Below are 20236 nucleotides of genomic sequence, written 5' to 3'. Positions count from 1 at the left end.
TGTGTTTCAGTTTGGGTTCACCGTTGTAGCTTAAAGTTCCCCCTGTATCTGGCACCCTTTCTTGCTTTAGATTCCAACTAGGTATTAGAAACCGTTTTGGAGGCAAAATGTTAGCTGTATGTTTGGGGAAGAGGGTGAATATTCTTCTGCATTAGCTTAGATCGTTGTAAGACGTCTCCCTTTCTTTATGGCTTTCTATTTTTAGGGCTGCACCCATCGCATATGGAAGTTCCCAGGCGAGGGGTCGAATCAGGGCTGTAGCTGCCAGTCTACACTGCAGCCATAGCAACGTGGAATCTGAGTCGCCTCTGTGACCCACACCACAGCCACAGCAACGCCAAATCCTTAACCCACTGAGGATACTAGTCAGGTTTGTAATCCGCTGAGCCACGACGAGAACTGTGAGCTGTGGTGTAGGTCGCGGACATGGCTCGGATCCTGCGTTGCTGTGGTTCTGGCGTGGGTTTGGCAGCTACAGCTCCATTTAGATCCCTAGCCCGGGAACCTCCATATGCTGTGGGAGTGGCCCTAGAAAAGGCAAAAAAAAAAAAAAAAAAAAAAAGAAAAAAAGAAAACTTCACCTTCAAGGTGTTCCCGTTTCGGCTCAGTGGTAATGAACTTGACTATTATCCGTGAGGACGCGGTTTTGATCCCTGGCCTTGCTCAGTGCGTCGGGGATCGGGCGTGGCTGTGAGCTGTGGTGTAGGTCACAGACGCAGCTCAGATCCAGTGTTGCTGTGGCTGTGGTGTAGGCCGGCAGCTCCTGCTCTGATTTGACCCCTTGCCTGGGAACCTCCATATGCTGTGGGTTTGGCCCTAAAAAGACAAACAGACAACAACTACAAAAAAAAAAAAAAAAAAACCAAAAAACTTCACCTTCAAGGAACAATTTCTGGAGTGAATAATATTGATATATCTATTTTACATGTGAGCAAACTGAAGCTGAGGAAAGTTAAGTAGCTTGTCCAAAGTCGAATTAGGTGAACCAACATGTGTGAGATATTTAAAGCTTCCTGGGGCTCCTGGAGGGTGTGAGCAAATCCCTATACTCAAGGCAGGGATTTTATTTTATTTTATGCCACACCTGTGGCATATGGATGTTCCTGGGTTAGGGGTTGACTTGGAGCTGCAGTTGCAGGCCTGTTGCACAGCCACTGCAACTCCAGTCTGAGCTGCATCTGCGACCTACACCACAGCATGTGGCAATGCCAGATCCTTAGCCTGCTGAGTGAGGCCAGGGATCAAACCTGCATCCTTGAGGAGACTGTGTTGGGTCCTTAACCCACTGAGCTATAACGGGAACTCCTTGGGCCAGAACATTAAAAAAAATTTTTTTTTTGTCTTTTTAGGGCTGCATCCATGGCACATGGAGGTTCCCAGGCGAGTGGTTGAATTGGAACTGTAGCTGCTGGCCTACACCACAGTCACAGCAATGCAGGATTCAAGCCATGTCTGCGACCTGCACCACAGCTCATGGCAATGCTGGATCCTTAACCCCCTGAGCAAGGCCAGGGATCGAACCTGCGTCCTCATGGATGCTAGTCAGATTCGTTTCTGCTGAGCCATGATGGGAACTCCTGGGCCAGAGCACTTTCCCTTTGGCAAGATGGCAGGAATTCAAGATGGTGGCGGCCCCTTAACTTGGGTTTCTGAGTGACAATGATGAGTGTAACCCCTTCATTATTTCAGGCCTCTGAGATCTGAGATTGTTACTGCAGGGAGTTCCTGTCCTGGCGCAGCAGAAACGAATCCGACCAGTAAACACGAGGTTGCAGATTCAATTCCTGGCCTCGCTCTATGGGTTAAGGATCTGGCATTGCCAAGAGCTGTGGTGTAGGTCACAGATGCGGCTCGGATCTGGCGTTGCTGTGGCTGTGATGCAGGCTGCCGGTTACAGTTCCAATTAGACCCCTAGCCTGGGAACCTCTATATGCAGTGGGTGTGGCCCAAAAAAGCAAAAAAAAAAAAAAAAAAAAAAAAAAAAAAGTTACTGCAGCCTATCCTGATAATATGTGAACCATTACTAATGTTTCTGGGGTATATTCCTCGAAGCATTTTCGTATCTCTTTTGAAGGTGTTTAGAGGACTTGCAAGTGCTTGCATCTTTGTAGAATAGCTGATAATAGCCCCTTTCTGCATGCCCACCTGGGCGGTGAGTCCCAGCTTCAGTGTTCTGCATTCCCAGTTTTGTCACTTCACCTGTATAGTTCTCATTTTCTTAGTGGAAAGCAATAAATGTGACTCAGCAAAAGAATCAACTCTCTTGGAGTTCCTGTTTTGGCTCAGTGGTAACGAATCTGACTAGTGTCCATAAGGACTTGGGTTTGATCCCTGGCCTCCCTCAGTGAGTTAAGGATCCGGTGTTGCCATGAGCTGTGGTGTAGGTTGCAGATGGGGCTCAGATCCTGCATTGCTGTGGCTGTGGTATAGACTGGCAGCTGTAGTTCTGATGTGACCCCCTAGCCGAACCCGTATACTGAGTGTTCGACCCTAAAAAAAAAAACAAAAACAGTCTTAATAGAATTGGATTTTACCCTTGCCAAGGTTTTTTTTTTAAATTTATTTTTGGCCTCAGCCACATCATATGAAAGTTCCAGTGCCAGCGATTGAATCTGAGCTGCAGCTGTGACCTATGTCACAGTGAGGCAACGCCAGGACCTTAACCCACTGTGTCAGGCCAGGGCTTGAACCTGAGTGGCTACAGAGACAATGCTGGATCCTTAACTCCATGTACCACGTGGGAACTCCTCAAAGGGTTTTAAAAGTCAGAGACTCCATTTTTTTTCTTTTTGTTTCTTTTTATGGCTGCTCCGGAAACATGGAAGTTCCCAGGCTAGGGGTCGAATTGGAGCTGCAGCTGCAGGCCCATTGCACAGCCATGGCAACAACAGATCTGAAATGTATCTGTGAACTCCGCCGCAGCTTTCAGCAATGCTAGATCCTTAAGCCACTGCGTGAGGCCAGGGAGTGAACCTGCACCCTCACAGAGACAACACTGGGTCCTTAACCTGCAGAGTCACAACGGGAACTCCAGAAATTCTGTTCCTATTTCCTTTTTCCTGAATGAAAGGGAAATGGCATAAGGATTGGGCTTCTCTGGTGAGGCTTTAAAGTTACAGGCGGATGTATTTCAGGGCACACTTCCCGAACACCCTAAACTGTTAGATCTGTCTTTGGAGCCCCTAACTCAGAAGGACAGAGGTCCTTCTTTGGAGGCACTCCCAGCCAGTTACATCAGAACCAGTGGATCAGCTCTGCTTCCACAGCACCCCGTTTCCAGCCCCCGCTTCTCCGTGTGGCGTGGGAATCCCGCTGGTTCTGCTCCTCCATTCAGGTCCATCAGGATCTTGGGAAGCTGAGGATGCCTCCCGGTTTTCCCTGTGCTGTCCCTCACTCCCCTCCCACGTCACACAAAATTCCCCACCTGGCAAATGCGCAGGAAATGTTTGTGAGGCTAGAAGGACTTTCTGCTTAGAGCAGTGGTCTTCCACCTGGGCTGTACCTTGGAGTCCTCCAGGGAGCTTTTTGGGTTTTTTTTTGCTTTTTAAGGCTGCATGTGCGGCATGTGGAGGTTCCCAGGCTGGGGGTTGAATCAGAGCTGCAGCTGCTGGCCTGCACCACAGCCACAGCGACGAAGGATCTGAGCCGAGCCCGTGACCTACACCACAGGTCAAGGCAACGCTGGATTCTTAACCCACTGAACGGGGCCAGGAATCAAACCTGCATCCTCACGAATGAATACTAGTCAGGTTCGTTACCGCTGAGTCACGATGGGAACTCCTAGGGAGCTTTTTTAAAAAACAAACAAACAAATGAAAACCAAATTCAAGTCCAGGTCATTCCCTAGACCATTTAAACCAGAACTTCTGAGGGTGGGTTTCAGGCAGAGCTTGTTTGAATGCCCTCCTGGTGACTAGTGCAGCCCAGATCCAGGATCACTGAATGAAGGTGGTGTGACCACATGTCAGGGGGGTAAAGTAAAATGATACATTTAATATGCCGTTTTTCTCCAGTAATGTCTAATTTTATGCTTGTTTAATGCTTCAGTTTTCAAGGCGCAGTGAGTGTTTAGATATTTAACAAAGATCTTATAATCTGGGGGGGGGGTCAGAGATACGTAGCAAAGAATACCTGGAAATTAGGAGGGAGAAGAGGGGGAGGGAGAAGCGGGGAGAGACCAGGCCTTGGAGGGGAGAAATTGCTGAGGACATCATTTGATGCAAAAACAGCTTAAAGGAAGCCGATCTGGCGGAAGGAAAAGCATGGGATGGGGGAGGTGTCAGGCTCAGCCGTGTCCCTCTGTGGCTTCGGAAAGCAGCTATGTGCCCATCTGCGGAAGGGGATGGCACTTCCTCAGTTATGCTGGGAGCCAGCTTGTTGTTGGTACCAACTCCCAAAGATGTCCAGTAGCTATAGCAAGGAGAACGAACCCCCTGGGGAGACTGGGGTCCTTCCTAGGACCCTCCCAGGGGCTCTGGGCTCTTGGTTACTGTTCCCGGCTCCCCCCCTGAGCACTGAGAGGCATCCCAGTATTAGGGGATCCATCCAGGGTCCTTACTTGGTAAACAAGACGCTCCCTGATGGGGCCCTACCCACCGCTCCAGCTTCCTCTTCTGCCCCCACGCTTTCAGCTCCAGGAACACCACAGCGTGTGCCGCCGTGTGATGTCTCAGGGCCTTCGTGGATGCGGGGACCCACTCCCTCCTCCTGCTGAATTCCTCATTCCTCCAGCCTCGGGTCGGGCTCTAGTCATCCTGAGAGCCTTTACCCCGGCAGTGCCGCGGGAACCCTTTGGTGCGGCGCTCCTGCAGCCTTGTTTTGGTTTTGGCAGTCGGGACATTTGCTCCACTCTGGTGGCCCGTCTGTCCTCCAGATGGGGAAGTACCTAATGCAGCTTTGTATCCTCAGCACCCAGCACAGGGGCTGCCTGGCCTCCAGGCGGCAGTCGGGAGACTTGAGTAAGCGAGCGAGTGGGTGGAGGGGTAAATGAGCCAACGACTGAATGACAGGGTGGGTAAGTGAGCAAATGAATGAGCAGGCTCCTGAGTGGGCAGACGAACGAGGACGTGAGTAAGCGGATGAGCGGGGAGCGGGTGAATGAACGAGTGGATGGGTGCCTGAGAGAGGGCAGGTGGGGGCTGATGAGTGGGCGAGGGCGCCGGCAGAGAACGCGCGGGGAGCCGCGGCGGACGCGGGGCTGCGAGCGCGGGCCTGGACCGCGCCACCTGCCCTCCCCTCTGCAGCGTGGCTGGGGCGGGGCGAGACGGGGCGGGGCCAGGGCGGGGATGGGCGTGGCGGCCCGGAGTGGGCGTGGCGAGGCCGGGCAGCGGCCGGGCAGGCGTGGAGGAAGTCACGTGGCGCGCGCTCACATGACTGGCGGCGCGATGGACCCGCTGCCCGCGGCGCCAGTCGCTGCAGCACCTGAGGCGGAGGCGGACGAAGAGGCGGACCCGCCGGTAGCAGGTACGGCGGGCGCCCAGCAGGCCGGGCGCGGCTTGGGCCCGAGACCCCTCGGCCTTCGGTTTTCTTTCTGCCCCCCGACGCCGCGCGCCCCGCCGGGTCCCCCTCCCACTCCCGCGTCCACGCCCAGGAGGGCGCGTGGCTCCGCGGCCCAGCGCGCGCGTTTGCACCTCGCCGCGCGCTTCTGCCCGCGTCTCCCCGGGGCTGCCCCGGTCCCTGGGGGCCCCGAGGCCAGGCCTCCGCGCGCTTCCTGCGTGCCGGCCTGCCCACCGCGTGGGGCGCCGTCCCTGGACCTGTCCGGCCTTGGCAAGTACTCTGGTCGCCCGGGACTTGGGCGTTTTCACCCGTCAGCCCGCTGTATTTCTCCCTAAGTGCTTTTTCTGATGGATCAGCGTGAACACGAAGAAGCATGCGTGAGGCTTGGCTTTTCTAGGATCTTCCTGTGTAAATGGTCCCCCCTCACCTCTCTAACTGGAGAGTAGATGTAGGTGGGTGTTGGTCTGAGTTACTGCTGCTGCTTGGTGGTGGTGGTGGGCACAAGGTCGGCGACTCTGCCTGGAGAGTCTGGAAAGGTGTCCTTGCGGTGGCTGTGCTTCCGATGCGTTCTGGAGGGCTCTGAGAGTTGATTCATTAGGGAGAAGAGGAGGCAGGAGTGGAGTGAAGCCGCTGCGGGTAGGGGCGAGGGGGTGGGCAGTGCATTGCGTTGGCCTAATTGACGGGAAAGACCCTGGGTGAGTCTGCATGTAAACAGCCCCCCCCTCCGCCATTGGTCTGTAGTTGTATTTCCTTTGACTGGAAGCTGCGTAAGGGAAGCATGTGATGGCTGTTGCTCCTGGTTAGAACATTGTGTTCCTGAGGGCACAGGTTGGCCCAGCGTTCACCCACCCATACCAGGGCCCCTGACTGGACTCCTTGGCGGGGTCACACTTGGACCTGCGGGGCAGTGTGTGGGTAGGAATGCTTTTTCCTCTGAGGACTGTAAAACAATTTAGAGTTGCTGGATGTGGTGGCGGCTCAGGTCTCTTTGCAGGAACGGGGCTGGCTGGCACTGAATGATTTCTGCCTGCTGGCCTTCCCTGGGGCTGTGGTGGTGGTATTCGGTGTTCTGCTACCATCAGGGTAGCGCTTCTCAGTTTACTGAGTGCTTTCCTATAGCTGACTGCGTCTCAAAGTGTGGTTCATGGACCTTCGAGATGTACGTAGCCTCTCGTTTTGTTCTGTTCATATCCTTATGGTCATCCTGTGAGGCAGGTGAAATGGTAGACCAAAACTCAGATTTTCTTTTTTCGCTTTTTACATTGGGAAAACTAAACCCAGAGGCAAGTGACTTGCCCAGAGTGGGCAATGTGGAGTTCCTGTTGTGGCTCAGTGGTCATGAACCCGACTAGAATCCATGAAGATGTGGGTTCCCTCCCTGGCCTTGCTCAGTGGTTAAGGATCTGGTGTTGCCGTGAGCTGTGGTGTAGGCCAGCAGCTGCAGCTCCGATTGGACCCCTAGCCTGGGATCTTACATATGCCACAGGTGCAGCCCTAAAAAGACCAAACAAACAAAAAAACCCAAAGTGGGCAATGCTTAGGGGGTATGATGTCTTATTGGGGATGGTGGTTGGATGGGCTGGAGTCAGAAAATCTAAGCCTTTCAGGAGTTCCCTGTGGTGCAGCAGGTTAAGGATCCAACATTGTCACTGCAGCAGCTCAGGTTGCCTCTGTGACGCAGATTTGATTCCTGGCCTGGCAATGTCCACATGCCGCAGGTGCGGCCAAAAAAAGGAAAAAAAAAAATCTAAGCCTTTGAGAGTGAATTTTATACAAAGATGTTATGTGTATCTCATGGTTTAGCAAAGGTTGATTCTGGCTGTTGAGAAGTTGTGGCTTATGGGTATACAACGAATTTCCTTTTCTCTGCTGTTGTCCAAATACTACCATTAGTATTAATTGTTGGAGTTTCCATCGTGGTGCAGCAGAAACAAATCTGACTAGGAACATGAGGTTTTGGGTTCAATCCCTGGCCTCGCTCTGTGGGTTAAGGATCCGGCGTGGCCGAGAGCTGTGGTGTAGGTTGCAGATGCGGCTTGGATCCCACGTTGCTGTGGCTCTGGCGTACGCTGGTGGCTACAGCTCCGATTCAACCCCTAGCCTGGGAACCTCCATATGCCGCAGGTGCAGCCCTAAGAAGACAAGAAAAAAAAGTATTAATTGTGGGGACTGTGGGGTCTATGTCTTTGTAATACCTTTAGGATTGTCGGGGGCGGGGGAATTGTGTGCACTGTGGTTTGCAGCCTTGTTACATTTTAACATTGCAGTCTTGTTACATTTTAATTCCTTGAAGCTTAAGCTGTGAGTGATAACTCCCTTCCTAAAAATTTAACTCTCAGTTATGGGGAACATGGACAAACACATTCTCTTCAGAACATACAGAACCTTCTGAAGTCTCCACCCGTTTGCCGTCACCCCCACTTAACCCGTTTGGGGCGGATCCTCTCTGGTTCTATGTTTTGTACGTGCGTGTGCTCAGGCATCCTACACCTGAGGCACGCGTGTCGCGGTTTCCCTGGGTGATGTTTTGGTTTCTACTGCTGCTGTAACAAAGTCACAAACCTGGCGGCCTAAACAGCAAAAGTTGGCCATTTTACAGTTCTGGAGGTCAGTAGTCCAAAGCAGGGTTCCCTGGGCTAAACCCAGGTGTGGGCAGGGCTGCGCTCCCTCCGGAGGCCCCGAGGGAGGAGCTGCTTGCTGGCCGTATCCAGCCCAGGGTGCCTCCCACATTCCTCGCCTGATCCCCCCCTGCGCCTGCCCCTGTGGCCTTGCCTTTCCTGTGCTGTCCACTCGCTGAGTCTCTTTCTCTTGTCCTCTTGCTCTACTTTTAAGGCCCCTTGGGATTACATTGGGCCCACCAGGCAGTCCATCTCCTTGCCCTTTTCTTTTTGTCTTTTTAAGGCCTCCCTCGCAGCATATGGACATTCCCAGGCTAGGGGTCAAATTCGAGCGGTAGCTGCCGGCCTAGGCTGCAGTCACACTGGATCTGAGCCATGTCTGCAACCTACACCACAGCTCACGGCCGCGCCGGATCCTTAACCCACTGAGCAAGGCCAGGAAGGGCACTCACATCCTCACAGACACTGCATTGGGTTCTTAACCCATTGAGCCACAACAGGAACTCCCCTACGGTCAGCTGGTGAGCAACCTGAATTTCACCTGCGTTTAATTCTCCTTTGCTGTGTGACCTAACGTACTCAGCTGCCGTTGATTCCCCTTTCAGGAATTCAGTCTAACTTAGGATGTGAGTACCTTTAGGGGCCCTTATGCTGCCTACCACAAAAAGTCCTCCAAGGGCAGTTGCTGGGTCACAGGGCTGCACATTTTTCATTTTAACCAGCTATTCTCTCTGGCGGCTATTACTAGTTTATACCTATGATGGCAGTGCATCCTTTGCCCATGGTCTTACTAACACTGAATACCACTTTTTAGGGAGTTCTCCTGTGGTGCAGCTGGTTAAGGATCTGGCATTGTCACGGCAGCAGCTGGCTTGCTGCTGAGGTCTGATCCCTGGCCCAGGAACTTGCACATGCTCTGCCCTCGGCAAAAAAACAAAACAAAACAAAACAAACCCCAAATACCCACCATTTTAAAAAACTTGCTTCGGAATTAGATAAATTAAGAACATATTTTGTTTTTTTAAATTTCCTTTTCTTCAGTTCCTAGTGTGGTTTAGTTTCTTGTAATACTTTCACCCTGTAGGCCTCTCTGAACTGATTGTTTTTATCTTTTGCCCATTTTCTTATGGGATTGTCTTTTTTTCTTTGAGTTGTAGCAGTTCTTTCTCTATTTGTGACGTAAACCCTTTGTGGCTTTTTGTATTAAAATTAAAACTATCAAAATACCTGATTCGGAGTTCCTGTTGCGGCTCAGTGGTAATGAACCTAACTATCATCCGTGAGGATGCGATACTGGCCTCGCTCAGTGGGTTAAGGATCCGATTGCCAAGAGCTGCAGTGTAGGTCGCAGATGTGGCTTAGATCCTGCGTGGCTGTGGCTGTGGTGTAGGCTGGCAGCTGCAATTCCTGTTCAAGCCCTAGCCTGGGAACTTCCATATGCTGCGGGTGTGGCCCTAAAAAGACAAAAAAAAAGATCTATCTATATAAAGATACACACACACACACACACATGCGTGCGCGCCACACTCTGCTTCCTGGCTCTGCAGGATGGGCGTTTATCTCACGGCCTGTTTTGAGGTGACAGAGCTCAGTGATTGTGCCGTAGGGTGGTGGAGAGTGAGTGTGATGGGTGCTGATGTGGGGGGATTACAGCGCACGCTGATAAAAATAGAGACAGAGTACCACCCTGTGTCCTTGCTCTGCTTTCCTGCAGCCCTAAGCGCCCCTTGTTTTTGGCCCCTGGAGAGCCGGCTTCACTCTGTTGGAGCTCCCCGTTGGACTGCGCTCCCCATGCCCTTCTGGTGAGGAGCTCCCATGTGGCCGGCTTCCCCAAACCTCCGGATGCCCCCTGGTTTTCTGAGCAGTCATGTCTGAACTTGGCTCACCCTCCGAGCTCATCCACACCGGCTGCCACCCCCTCTGCATGCCTGCGCCATTCCCATGCCTCCCGTGCCCCCGCTCCCCCCGCCTCGGCTCTGCCCATACGCATTTGTCAGGACTCACTGAGCTGTCGCTTAAGATGTGCGCCCTTGCTGGTGATTGAGTTACACCTTAAAGGACCATCTGCACTGGGGAGAAAGCCTTGCTGTCCACCCCGCTCCCTGTCACACGCAGTCCGGTTGTCAGCTCCTGATGGGCAGAAACTATTATTTTTCTTTACATCCTGGCGTCTAGAATAATACCTGCTGTGTCGAAAGAGCTCTGACGTTTGAGTAGCTTGCGTTTGTGTGAGTGTTTTCTAGGCTGGTGTTACATCTGAATTTGGTAACAATGGTACCTGTGCAGATGTTGAGCTCTGTCTCTTTCTGTCACACCCACACCCCCACACACACACCCCCTGACATATACAATTTGCAAGGTAAAATGTGTCAATTTGAAGAAAGAGGAACTGAACCACTGTTATGTAGAGCAGATTTTGCCAGAATTTGTGGTTAGCAAGAAAGTGATGTGTTCCGGGTAGGGGAATTCTGTTTTGGTTATTTTTTTCCTTCCTGAGAAAAATGCACCCCGAAAAGCGATGTTTGGCCCACCCTGTGGGCCGAGGGGAGAGACTGGGCTGCTGAGTCGGAGGGGGCCGTGTGGGCCTCCTGTGGCCCGTGGTGCCTGCCCACGGGAGCCACCCGGTGACGAAAACCCGCCGCCAGCGGCCAGGCCACCTGGACCCTCGGGCCTTCCAGGAGCGCAGCCCTTGACGCGTTAGCCTCCGAGAGCGGAGTGGTTTTCATCCTCGGAGTGTTTCTCTTGTAGATCGTCAAGAAATCGTAACTGGACTTGAGGTAGAAGTTCCTGATGAAAAAGCACCCGTGTTAAACCATCACGCGGGCGGGGCGCCCGTCGTGGCTCAGGGGTAACGAACCCGACTGGGGTCCTTGAGGACCTGGCTTCCGTCCCCGGCCGCGCTCGGTGGGTTAAGGATCCGGCCTTGCTGTGAGCCGTGGCGTAGGCTGCACGTGCAGCTGGGATCTGGCGTTGCTGTGCCTGGGGTGTCGCCTGGCAGCTGCAGCTCCACATTGACCCCTAGCCTGGAACCTCCGTGTGTGGAGGGTGTGGCCCTAAAAAGAAAGAACAGACAAAGCAAAACCTGGTGCGGGTCAGGCCGGTGGGTCAGGCGGGCGAGGGAAGGCCCCCCCCCCGCCCCGCAGGAGGCGCTGCAGACACGAGTGCGTGGGGGTGGATGCTGTGTTGGGGTCTTCGAGCGTTCTTACCCAATTGGCAGTGTGTATGCTAAGCAAATATGAAGTGGAATTTTGTGATGTTTGATGCCTTCCACAGAAGCTTGAAGTACAGTTAACTTATTTTCCAAGAATCTTTGACCTGATTGGTGCTAGTGAAATTTTCTCCTTCAAATCTTTTTTTTGTTTGTTTTTAATGGCCTCACCTGTGGCACATGGAAGTTTCTGAGCGAGGGATTGAATTCAAGCCACAGCTGCAGCAGTGCCAGATCCTTTAACCCACTGTGTAGGGCCTGGGGTTGAACCTGCACCTCTGTAGTGACCTGCTGTTGCAGTCGGATTTTTTTTTTTTTTTTTGTCTTTGTCTCTTTAGGGCCACACCCGCGGCATATGGAGGTTCCCAGGCTGTGGGTTGAATCGGAGCTGTAGCCGCCGGCCTACGCCAGAGCCACAGCCATGCAGGATCTGAGCCGTGTCCGCGACCGACACCACGGCTCAGGGAGCCTCGACCCACTGAGCGAGGCCAGGGATTGAACTTGCGTCCTCATGGATCCGAGTCAGATTTGTTTCCCCTGAGCCACGACAGGAGCTCCTGCAGTCGGATTCTTCATCCAGTGCGCCACAGCTGGTGCTCTCCTGCCCACAAGCCTTGTGAATGAATTGCAAACAGACTGGTGGGATCTCTTGCTGTTCATGACATGGCACTTGGAGGAGAGTGTTGTCACACAAGTAAGATAACCGCAAACACCACGTCTTACAAAGGGAGCCGGCGAGCATGCGCGTCAGTGGCTCTCCCTTTTCCACGGTGTGCTTTTGAGGAGTTCACCTCGGGACCGACTGACATTTTGTAGCCTCTTCGTTTCACTTAACGTTCTATGGCTTGGAAATCATTTCCATCACTTTCTATTTTATGTCTGCTTAGTGATATGTCAAGGCTTGTGTATTTGTGCTTCTAAAATGCTAGTGTTGTAGAATTTGCTCCTTTACATGGAAACAATGTTAAAAATTGTCTTAGGAGTTCTGCGCAGTGGTTAACGAATCCAGCTAGGAACCATGAGGTTGTGGGTTTGATCCCTGGCCTTGCTCAGTGGGTTAAGGATCTGGCGTTGCCGTGAGCTGGGGTGTAGGTGGCAGACGCAGTTTGGATCCTGTGCTGCTGTGGCTGTGGTGTAGGCCGGCAGCTACAGCTCTGATTCAACCCCTAGCCTGGGAACCTGCATATGCCACAGGTGCGGCCCTAGAAAAGGCAAAAAGACAAAAAAAAAAAAAAAAAAAAAGTCTTCAAGCCTGAGCTCCATAAACAGAGCCTCTCTCCTGCTGAACTTGTTTCCTAGCCTGGAGGTGACCGCTTGCTATCAGCTGTGCCTGTTGAATCTCAGTGAGTAAGCGCTTCGAGAGCCAGGGAGACGTCCTTGGATGACCGCTGCCTTGCCCTGTTCAGTGACCCTTTGCAAATACAGAGTCCCTACCCCCGCCCCTGAGGGTGTCGAGAAGCCAGACAGAGAAAACACATCCTCTGTGGCACCAGTTTATATCAAGTTCAGAACCATGCAGGACTAGACTCTGCTGTGTCGGGGTCTTGCACAGAGGCTGCAACTGTAACTGAAGAGGAAGGGAAGTAGCATGAAAATTGGGCTCTGGTGGCCTCTGGTAGGAGAACTGGGGCGGGGCGGGGGGGAGGGCCTGCAAGGGACTCAGGACAAGCAGGCATCCAGGGTCCCAGCGGTCTTTTAATATTTGGCCTGGGTGGTTGCACGTGTGTTTGATATATAATTTTGTTAAATTGTCTGTAAACGTTCTGTACCTGTGTGTATACATACACGTGAGTGTCTTTTTCACCATAGAAAGTTCTCGGGTCGGGGGCGGGACCCTAAGATCCTGAGACATGAGTGGACTTACTAACAACACAGTTAACAAGCAAGGGTGGGCCCTGGGGACCTTGTTTTGTAGGGATCGAGGCCTCCCTCCCTTTCCCACTCTGGTTAACACCGTGTCTGCCATGAAACGTGGTTTCGTTCCGTCTCCTGCAGTTCATCAGTCACCAGCACTGTCGGCTCTGCTGTTTCTGGTCTCTGTCTGGGTATTGTTGGTGCCCGCCCAGCCTGCTGGCCAGTCCAGATGGCCGGGGGGCCCCTGGGACCAGCAGGAAGGAGGGCCGCCAGCACCTGTGTGGTAGCAGGTGGATGCCTGGGAAGGTGGCCTGCTCTCGGCCTCTGCCCCCTGCACCCGGGGAGCCCGCTGATCTCCTGACTTAGTGCAGTTAATCATCTTCAGAACTGCCGTCTTACCTCTCGCTCCTGAGAGCGTCCAGTCCAGGCTGGGGTGGCTCAGTCTTCCAAGAACAGGGACCACAGGGAGATCGGGAGCTGCGCTTTCAGGCTTCGGGGTGGGAGGGTGGCCTCTGCGCGTGCGGGCTCACCTCGGGGCGGCTTCTGCTCTGCTGAGCGCCCTCCCTCGGATGGTGAGGTGGGGAGCCCCGTGGACGTGTCCGCAAGAGATTCAAGTTTCCCTGTGCCGTGTGGAAGTGGGCCTGCTGCCCTGAGTGTGGCTCTCTGCCCCTGGGTGGGAGGGATGTCGTCGGGGCCACCCGTGGCAGGGTGGTGGCCGGTGGGGCCGTGCGCCTGTCCGCTGGCTCGTCCTGCCACCTCTCCTTCCAGATGGCGAAGCGGAGGCTCACAGGACCCAGACGTGCTCAGCGTCTCTGGTCGGTAGACGGCAGGGGAGCTGGGGTCACACCAGGCAGTGGGCCCTGGTGACCAGGGGCCGGCTCCTTGCTGCCGTCAGCCTGGGTCCTCCACACCGCGGCCCCTCTCAGGACTCTCTGTTTCTGGCTGTTTCATCCAGCACCGCCCCCCTCCCCGGCCCGTCTGTCTGTCCTCAGAGGGCTTTTCTGAGAGGGGGCGGTTCTGGGGGCCGATGTCCCAGGACCGCACTGGGAGGGGAGGGTGTCAGCCAGGCCTGGGGGAGGAGGTGGCTTAGGGCCTCAGGCTGCCCCGCCACCCACAGGACTTGGCTCCGGCGACAAGGGGCCTGCTGCCAGCTGAGCTGGCTGTGGTGGCCTCAGCTAGTGTCACCTCGTGCTGCTTCTCGAGCAGCAGGGCGAGTTCCCCGCGTCTGGTGAAGGCGCTCACGCTGTCCAGGTTCCCCGGTTCTGGAGTTGGGGGGCGGTGGGGGGGGACAGATGCTGGCCGACGGTCTCACCTCCCTTGCCGGGAAACTGGGTCCCCACACGCAGTGCAGATTTAACTGGGGCGGGGACTGACTCAGTGTTTTTCATTCTGGGACACTTTTCACAGTTCCTCCTTTGTTCCTGCCCGTCGTCACCAAGCGTTCCGTGTCCTGGTTGGTTAATTGCATTCCTGGTCGTCTGCCCCGCAGGCAAGGACCTGCTCTCACTTCTTGCGAGCGCTTCTGTAGATCAATACCTGTTTGTTTCGGTGAATTATTTGTATGTCACTTGGCTTATGCTATCGGGTGACTGCTCAGAATTTCATTACGGGGCCCGAGTTCAGCTGTGAGCGGAGGTTCTCCTCTTAAGCCTCCATCGGTATCCAGACACACTCAGTCCTGTCAGATGTTTTGGAATGTGTTCGTTTCGTGTCCAGAGCTCCTAGAAAACGTGAGTCACTTTCAGACTGAACCATCCAGGCCCAGGAGGAGGCTTTATAAAAAAAGAGCAAAACCCAGACCAGATGGAATTTAGTTCGACAGAGATGAGACTTCTTTCTGGAACTTTGAACTTGTGCTGTCAGTTCTTCCGAGATGGCCCGGGTTGGCTGAGACAGTGGCCTGTTGAACTCGGGAAGAGGTCCCTGGGCCTCCCCACGGGCGAACCTTCCGCAGGCTTTTTGAGGAAGAGGCTCAGGCAGGTGGGCGCCTTCAGAAGCCGGTTTGGTGCGATTCATGGGGAAGCGGGGTCCGGCGCTGCCCTGCGGTTCCCCTTGCTGTTTGAGTCAGAGAGGGTCATGCGATAGGTGACTCCTTTCGGGCCTGGGCTCGGCTTTGTGACGTCTAAGGAGACACAGCAGTGATTTTTCTTTTCCCCTTTGTGGTTTGGATTCTTGTGTGTCCTTTGGGAAGGAGCAGTGCTGTCAGCTGGAGGAGCCCTGTGTGTGTGTGTGTGTGTGTGTGTGTGTGTGTGTGTGTGTGTGTGTGTGATGAGTTCAGCAGGAGCAGTGCTATCAGCTGGAGGAGCCCTGTGTGTGTGTGTGTGTGTGTGTGTGTGAGATGAGTTCAGCAGGAGCAGTGCTGTCAGCTGGAGGAGCCCTGTGTGTGTGTGTGTGTGTGTGTGTGTGTGTGTGTGATGAGCAGTGCTGTCTGCTGGAGGAGCCCTGTGTGTGTGTGTGTGTGTGTGTGTGTGTGTGTGAGATGAGTTCAGCTGCCCAGAGGTCACGGGCGCTCTCTTTAGGGTTGACCCCATGCAGAATTTGGGGTCACATTGTGGGACCTGGCCCTGGAGGGAGCGTCGTCCCCTGGCTGCAGTTCATTTGGTCTGTGGTTTGATCTGGGAATCAAGTGTCTGGCGCCCAGCTCGCTGTGCTCGGTGCTTCCCACGTGTACACATACGTATGCTTTTATTTTTTTTATTTTTATTTATGTGTTACTTTTTTTTTTTTTGTCCTTTTAAGGCTGCACCTGCGGTGTGTGGAGGTTCCCAGGCTAGGGGTTGAGTTGGAGCTGTAGTTGCCGGCCTACACCGGATCCCTAACCCACTGAGTGGGGCCAGGGATTGAACCCATGTCCTCATGGATATGAGTCGGGGTCATGAACCACTGAGCCATGACGAGAACTCCACCAGCTGGATTCTTAATCCACTGAACCACAGTGGGAACTCCCTTCACATGCTTTTTAAAAGACTCATGCACGTAACCAGTGACCTAGATGGTAGTGGCCTTATTTAGACATTGAGCGCAGAGAGGTGAGCTGCTTGTCCACAGTCACAGGGGAGGCAGGGCTTTGCACGGAGACCATCTGACCTCTGGCCCCAGGCCTGGGCTGGGCCCGCCTCTGCTCCGCTCCACGTGGCGTCGAATGAGGCCTCATGAGTCAAGGAGGCAACGCAGGATCTGGTGTTATTGGGTAACCTGGTGCGATTTCTGGTCCCATGAGTCACCCAGCTACCTGTGACCGCAGGCAGGCTATGCTGAGGCCTGCAAAAAACTGAGCCTTTGGTTTTCACATCTGTAAAATGGGATCACAGTTACCTCCTTAGAGTGTTTTTAGGGTTAGCTGGACACTCTGTAAAGCATCCATAAGGTTTAGACAGCAGTCATGGCTCTTGCCTTCATGGTGTGTGAGGGGACACACAGGTGGCCGTCCCCACGCTGTCTTGGAATCCATGGGAAAAGGAGGGAGAGGGAGGAGCAGTTTTTTTCGGGAGCTTCACTCTCTTCTTCGCCCTCGGTGGCTGCCTCCACTGGGACGGACGTGCAGCTTCACGGCCACACGGACCCCAGGGAGGTCCCCGGGGTACTGAGGGTGGCTGCTCGAGGTCTCTGTGGCAGCATCACCAGCTCGACTGTCCTTCGCCTCAGCCCAAGCGTTTCACAGGTAGATGGCATTTCTCTTTGTAGTAGACACTGTTTTTAAGAGCGCGAGCCATCTGCGTTCAGGCACAGATGCCGGGGAAAGGTACTCGGCATGTTTTTGCAAGAGCTGGAGGAGGGTCAGGAATTCATGAGACGTTTTTAAAAGCGTTATTGCGATAAAGAGCTCGCATGCCATAGAATCCACCCGTTTCAAGTGTACAGTTCCCGTGATTCTTAGGGGTAGGCAGCCCCGCTGCCGTCCATCTCAGGGCGTTCTCGTCATCCCTCGGAAGAGGCCCCGTGCCGCTAGTGCCCGCTTCCTGTTTCCCCAGCCCCTCCTCCAGCCCCTGAGCTTTCTGCCTCTGGATTTGCCTCTTCTGGGAATGTCACGTCAGTAGAACCTCAGGAGTCTGCGTCGTCGTGGCTCAGTGGTTAACGAACCCGACTAGTCTCCATGAGGATGCGGGTTCGATCCCTGGTCTTGCTCCGTGGGTGAAGGATCCGGCATTGCCGTGAGCTGTGGTATAGGTCGCAGACGCAGCTTGGATCTCACGTTGCTCTGGCTGTGGTGTAGACTGGCAGCTGCAGCTCTGATTCAGCCCCTAGCCTGGGAACTTCCATATGCTGCAGGTGTGACCCTAAAAATACAAAACAAACAAATAAAAACCCCCATATGATACATGGTCCTTTGCGGCTGACTTCTTTCACTGAGCCTAACGTCCTCAGGGTTCATCTGTGTGGTGGCAGAGGGATCAGTACTTCATTGCTGTTCATGGCCGAGTAATACTCCATCGTGTGGATAATTCCCATGGTCCTTATCCGGTCATCAGTCCGTGGACATCGGGGCAGTTTCCCTTTTCGGCTGTTAAGACTAAGGCTGCTTTCAACGGTCACACACGTCTTTGTGTGGGTGTAGGGCCTCAGTTCTCGTGGGCATAGACTGGGAGTGGAATTGCTGGGTCCTGTGGTGACCTGTGTTTAGCCGCTTGAGGAACCGCCAGACTGTTCTGCAGCCAAGTGTAAGGGTTCCAGTTTCTCCACGTCCTCACCAGTGCTTGTCACTGGCTGTCTTTTTGATTACAGCCGTTCCAGGGGGTGGAGACGCCTGTGGCCGGGCCTCTTCTCAGGTGCTTGGGGCCTTTTGTAATGTCTCCTTTGGAGAAATGTCTCTTCACATCCTTTGTCTGTCTTTAAGATTACGGTATTAATTTTTTTTAAAAAAAACTGAATTATAAGAATTCTTGATATGTTTTATTTATTTATTTTTTGATTTGTTTTAGACCCAAGTCCCTTATCAGAGACAAGGGTTACAGGTGTTTATTTCTGTGGGTTGTCTTTCACTTTCTTGATGGTATCTTTTACAGCACAACAGTTTTTAACTTTTTTTTTTTTTTTTTTTTGGTTTTTGGGGCCGCACCTGCAGCATACGGAGGTTCCCAGGCTAGAGGCTGTATCGGAGCTGCATCTGCTGGCCTGTGACTCAGCCACAGCAACGCAGGATCTGAGCCGCGTCTGCGACCTGCACCACAGCTCACGGCAACGCCGGATCTTTAACCCGCGGAGCGAGGCCAGGGATCGAACATTCATTCCTCATGGATCCTCGTCAGATTGGTTTCCACGGAGCTGTGACAGGAACGCCCAACAGTTTTTAATTTTGACGAAGTCTGTTTAGTCTGTTTTTCTCTTGTGTTGATGCTTTTGGTGTTCTATCTAAGAAGGCTTTGCCTGACCCAAGGTCATGAAGACTTACTCCATATAGGAGAAAATATATGTCTGCCAAGAGTTTTGTAGATTTATGTATTTATTTATTTGGTCTTTTTAGGGCCGCACCTGCAGCATATGGAAGTTTCCAGGCTAAGGGTCAGATCGGAGCTATAGCTGCCAGCCTGCACCACAGCCACAGCAGTGCGGGATCCGAGCCGTGTCTGTGACTTACATCACAGCTCAAAGCAACGCTGCATCCTTAGCCCACTGAGCGAGGCCAGGGATTGAACCTGCGTCCTCATGGACTCTAGTCAGGTTTGTCACCCACTGAGCCAGGACGGGAACTCCTATTTATTTTTTAAATTAATTATTATTATAATTATTTTTTGGACACCCCTGTGGCATGTCGAAGTTCCTGGACCAGGGATCAAACCTGCGCCACAGCAGCAACCTGAGCCGCTGCAGTGACAATGCCAGCTCCTTAACCTGAGGCACCACAAGGGAGCTCTGACTTTTGTAGTTTTAGCTTCTACACTTAGGGCTGTGATACGTTCTGAATGAGTTGTGTGTGGTGTGAGGAAGGGGTCTGGCATCCTTCTTGTGCATTTGGAAACCCAGTCGTGCACCTAAAACCTTTTTGGGTACATGTGCCACGTGCCACCCATGCGCTAGGCAATATTGGGACGTCACGGCTCCCTGTGGGGTCTGTGTCATGCGTGGGAGTCACCTGTGAATGAGATGGATTTAGGGAAGCTCAGCGAGGGCCTTCAAGCCAGTCGTTGGCGCAGGAAGGATCTGGAGCCTCCGCTGGGGCTCGGGGAACTCTTCCCTGGTCAAGGGGTGTTTGAACTGAGCTGGGGGCTGGAGGGGATTCACTTAGGGCGTTCTCAGCCAACAGGTAGAAGCGGGCTTGGAGGAACCGTGACAGATTATTTTTATTTTGCTTCAAGGTAAAAACACTTAACCTGTTGCAGGGAGATGGAAAAACGTTCTCCTGCTGTGCAGGCCGGGCAGCCACCTGGCACGTTGCCGCTTTATGTAGTGAAGGTTTTCGCCGTACATGCTTTTGCGGAGGGTGGGCGGGTGGAGCTGCACCTCCGCAGGGAGGCCCCGCTGGGATGGGGCGCCGTGCGACGCTGCCGCAGCTCAGGGCCCCGCGTGGCCTGTGCGTTGACAGCCACCCTGTGTGAGCAGCTTTTCCTTCTCGCTGCCGCTCACGGAGGCTGGGTTCCCGTCGCCAGCGAGCTGAGTGCGCTTTGTGGGGGTGGGGAGGGCACGGGATTGAGACCCTGCTGGGGGGTGGGGGAGCCCAGCGGGCCTGGCTTCGTCATTCTCTTGCTCCTGTGGACACTGTGCGCGCCTTCCGTCTGCAGATGTCTCTTGCACACCCAGTGCGTGCTGGGCGCTGCGCTCATCGCTGGGCGACTGTGAACAAAATAAACAGAAAGGTCAGCTCTTGGAGGGGGTGTGTCCTTGTAGCGGGAGGTGGCCAGTATTTAGCAGTCAGCGACGTGTCAGCGCCATGCGGGGTGGCCAGTCAGTGACACGTGTCAGAGCGCCATGCGGGGCGGTCAGGGTGCAGGTTGCCGCTGTCGCCAAGGAAATGTCACGGAGAGGGTGGTTTTGCACCAAGATTCAGAGGAGGTGGTGTGCCGGGTGTCCGGGCAAGACGACCCTGGGAGAAGAGCCAGTGGCGAGGCTCCAGGGCCAGCAGGGG

General features: G+C 53.7%; 1 protein-coding gene across 3 annotated transcripts in view; it reads left to right on the top strand.

Annotated features, from left to right (window-relative positions):
* SNX8 (sorting nexin 8) overlaps nt 5322-20236 on the top strand; it is a 42863-nt gene continuing 27948 nt past the window's right edge. Inside the window, exon 1 of one of the 3 annotated variants that reach the window (XM_021085985.1) lies at nt 5322-5463. In XM_021085985.1, coding sequence (XP_020941644.1) covers nt 5370-5463 — 94 coding nt within the window. In that variant the 5' untranslated portion in view covers nt 5322-5369. Of the gene's footprint in view, nt 5464-5893; nt 5949-12590; nt 12938-20236 lie in introns of those variants that run through there. The other 2 variants (XM_021085986.1, XM_021085987.1) reach the window with 2 other exon arrangements.

Source organism: Sus scrofa, chromosome 3, assembly GCF_000003025.6.
Source record: "Sus scrofa isolate TJ Tabasco breed Duroc chromosome 3, Sscrofa11.1, whole genome shotgun sequence".
Taxonomy (NCBI): Eukaryota; Metazoa; Chordata; class Mammalia; order Artiodactyla; family Suidae; genus Sus; species Sus scrofa.
The sequence above is the reverse complement of the archived record's forward strand: the minus strand, read 5'-3'. Positions and strand labels throughout refer to the sequence as shown.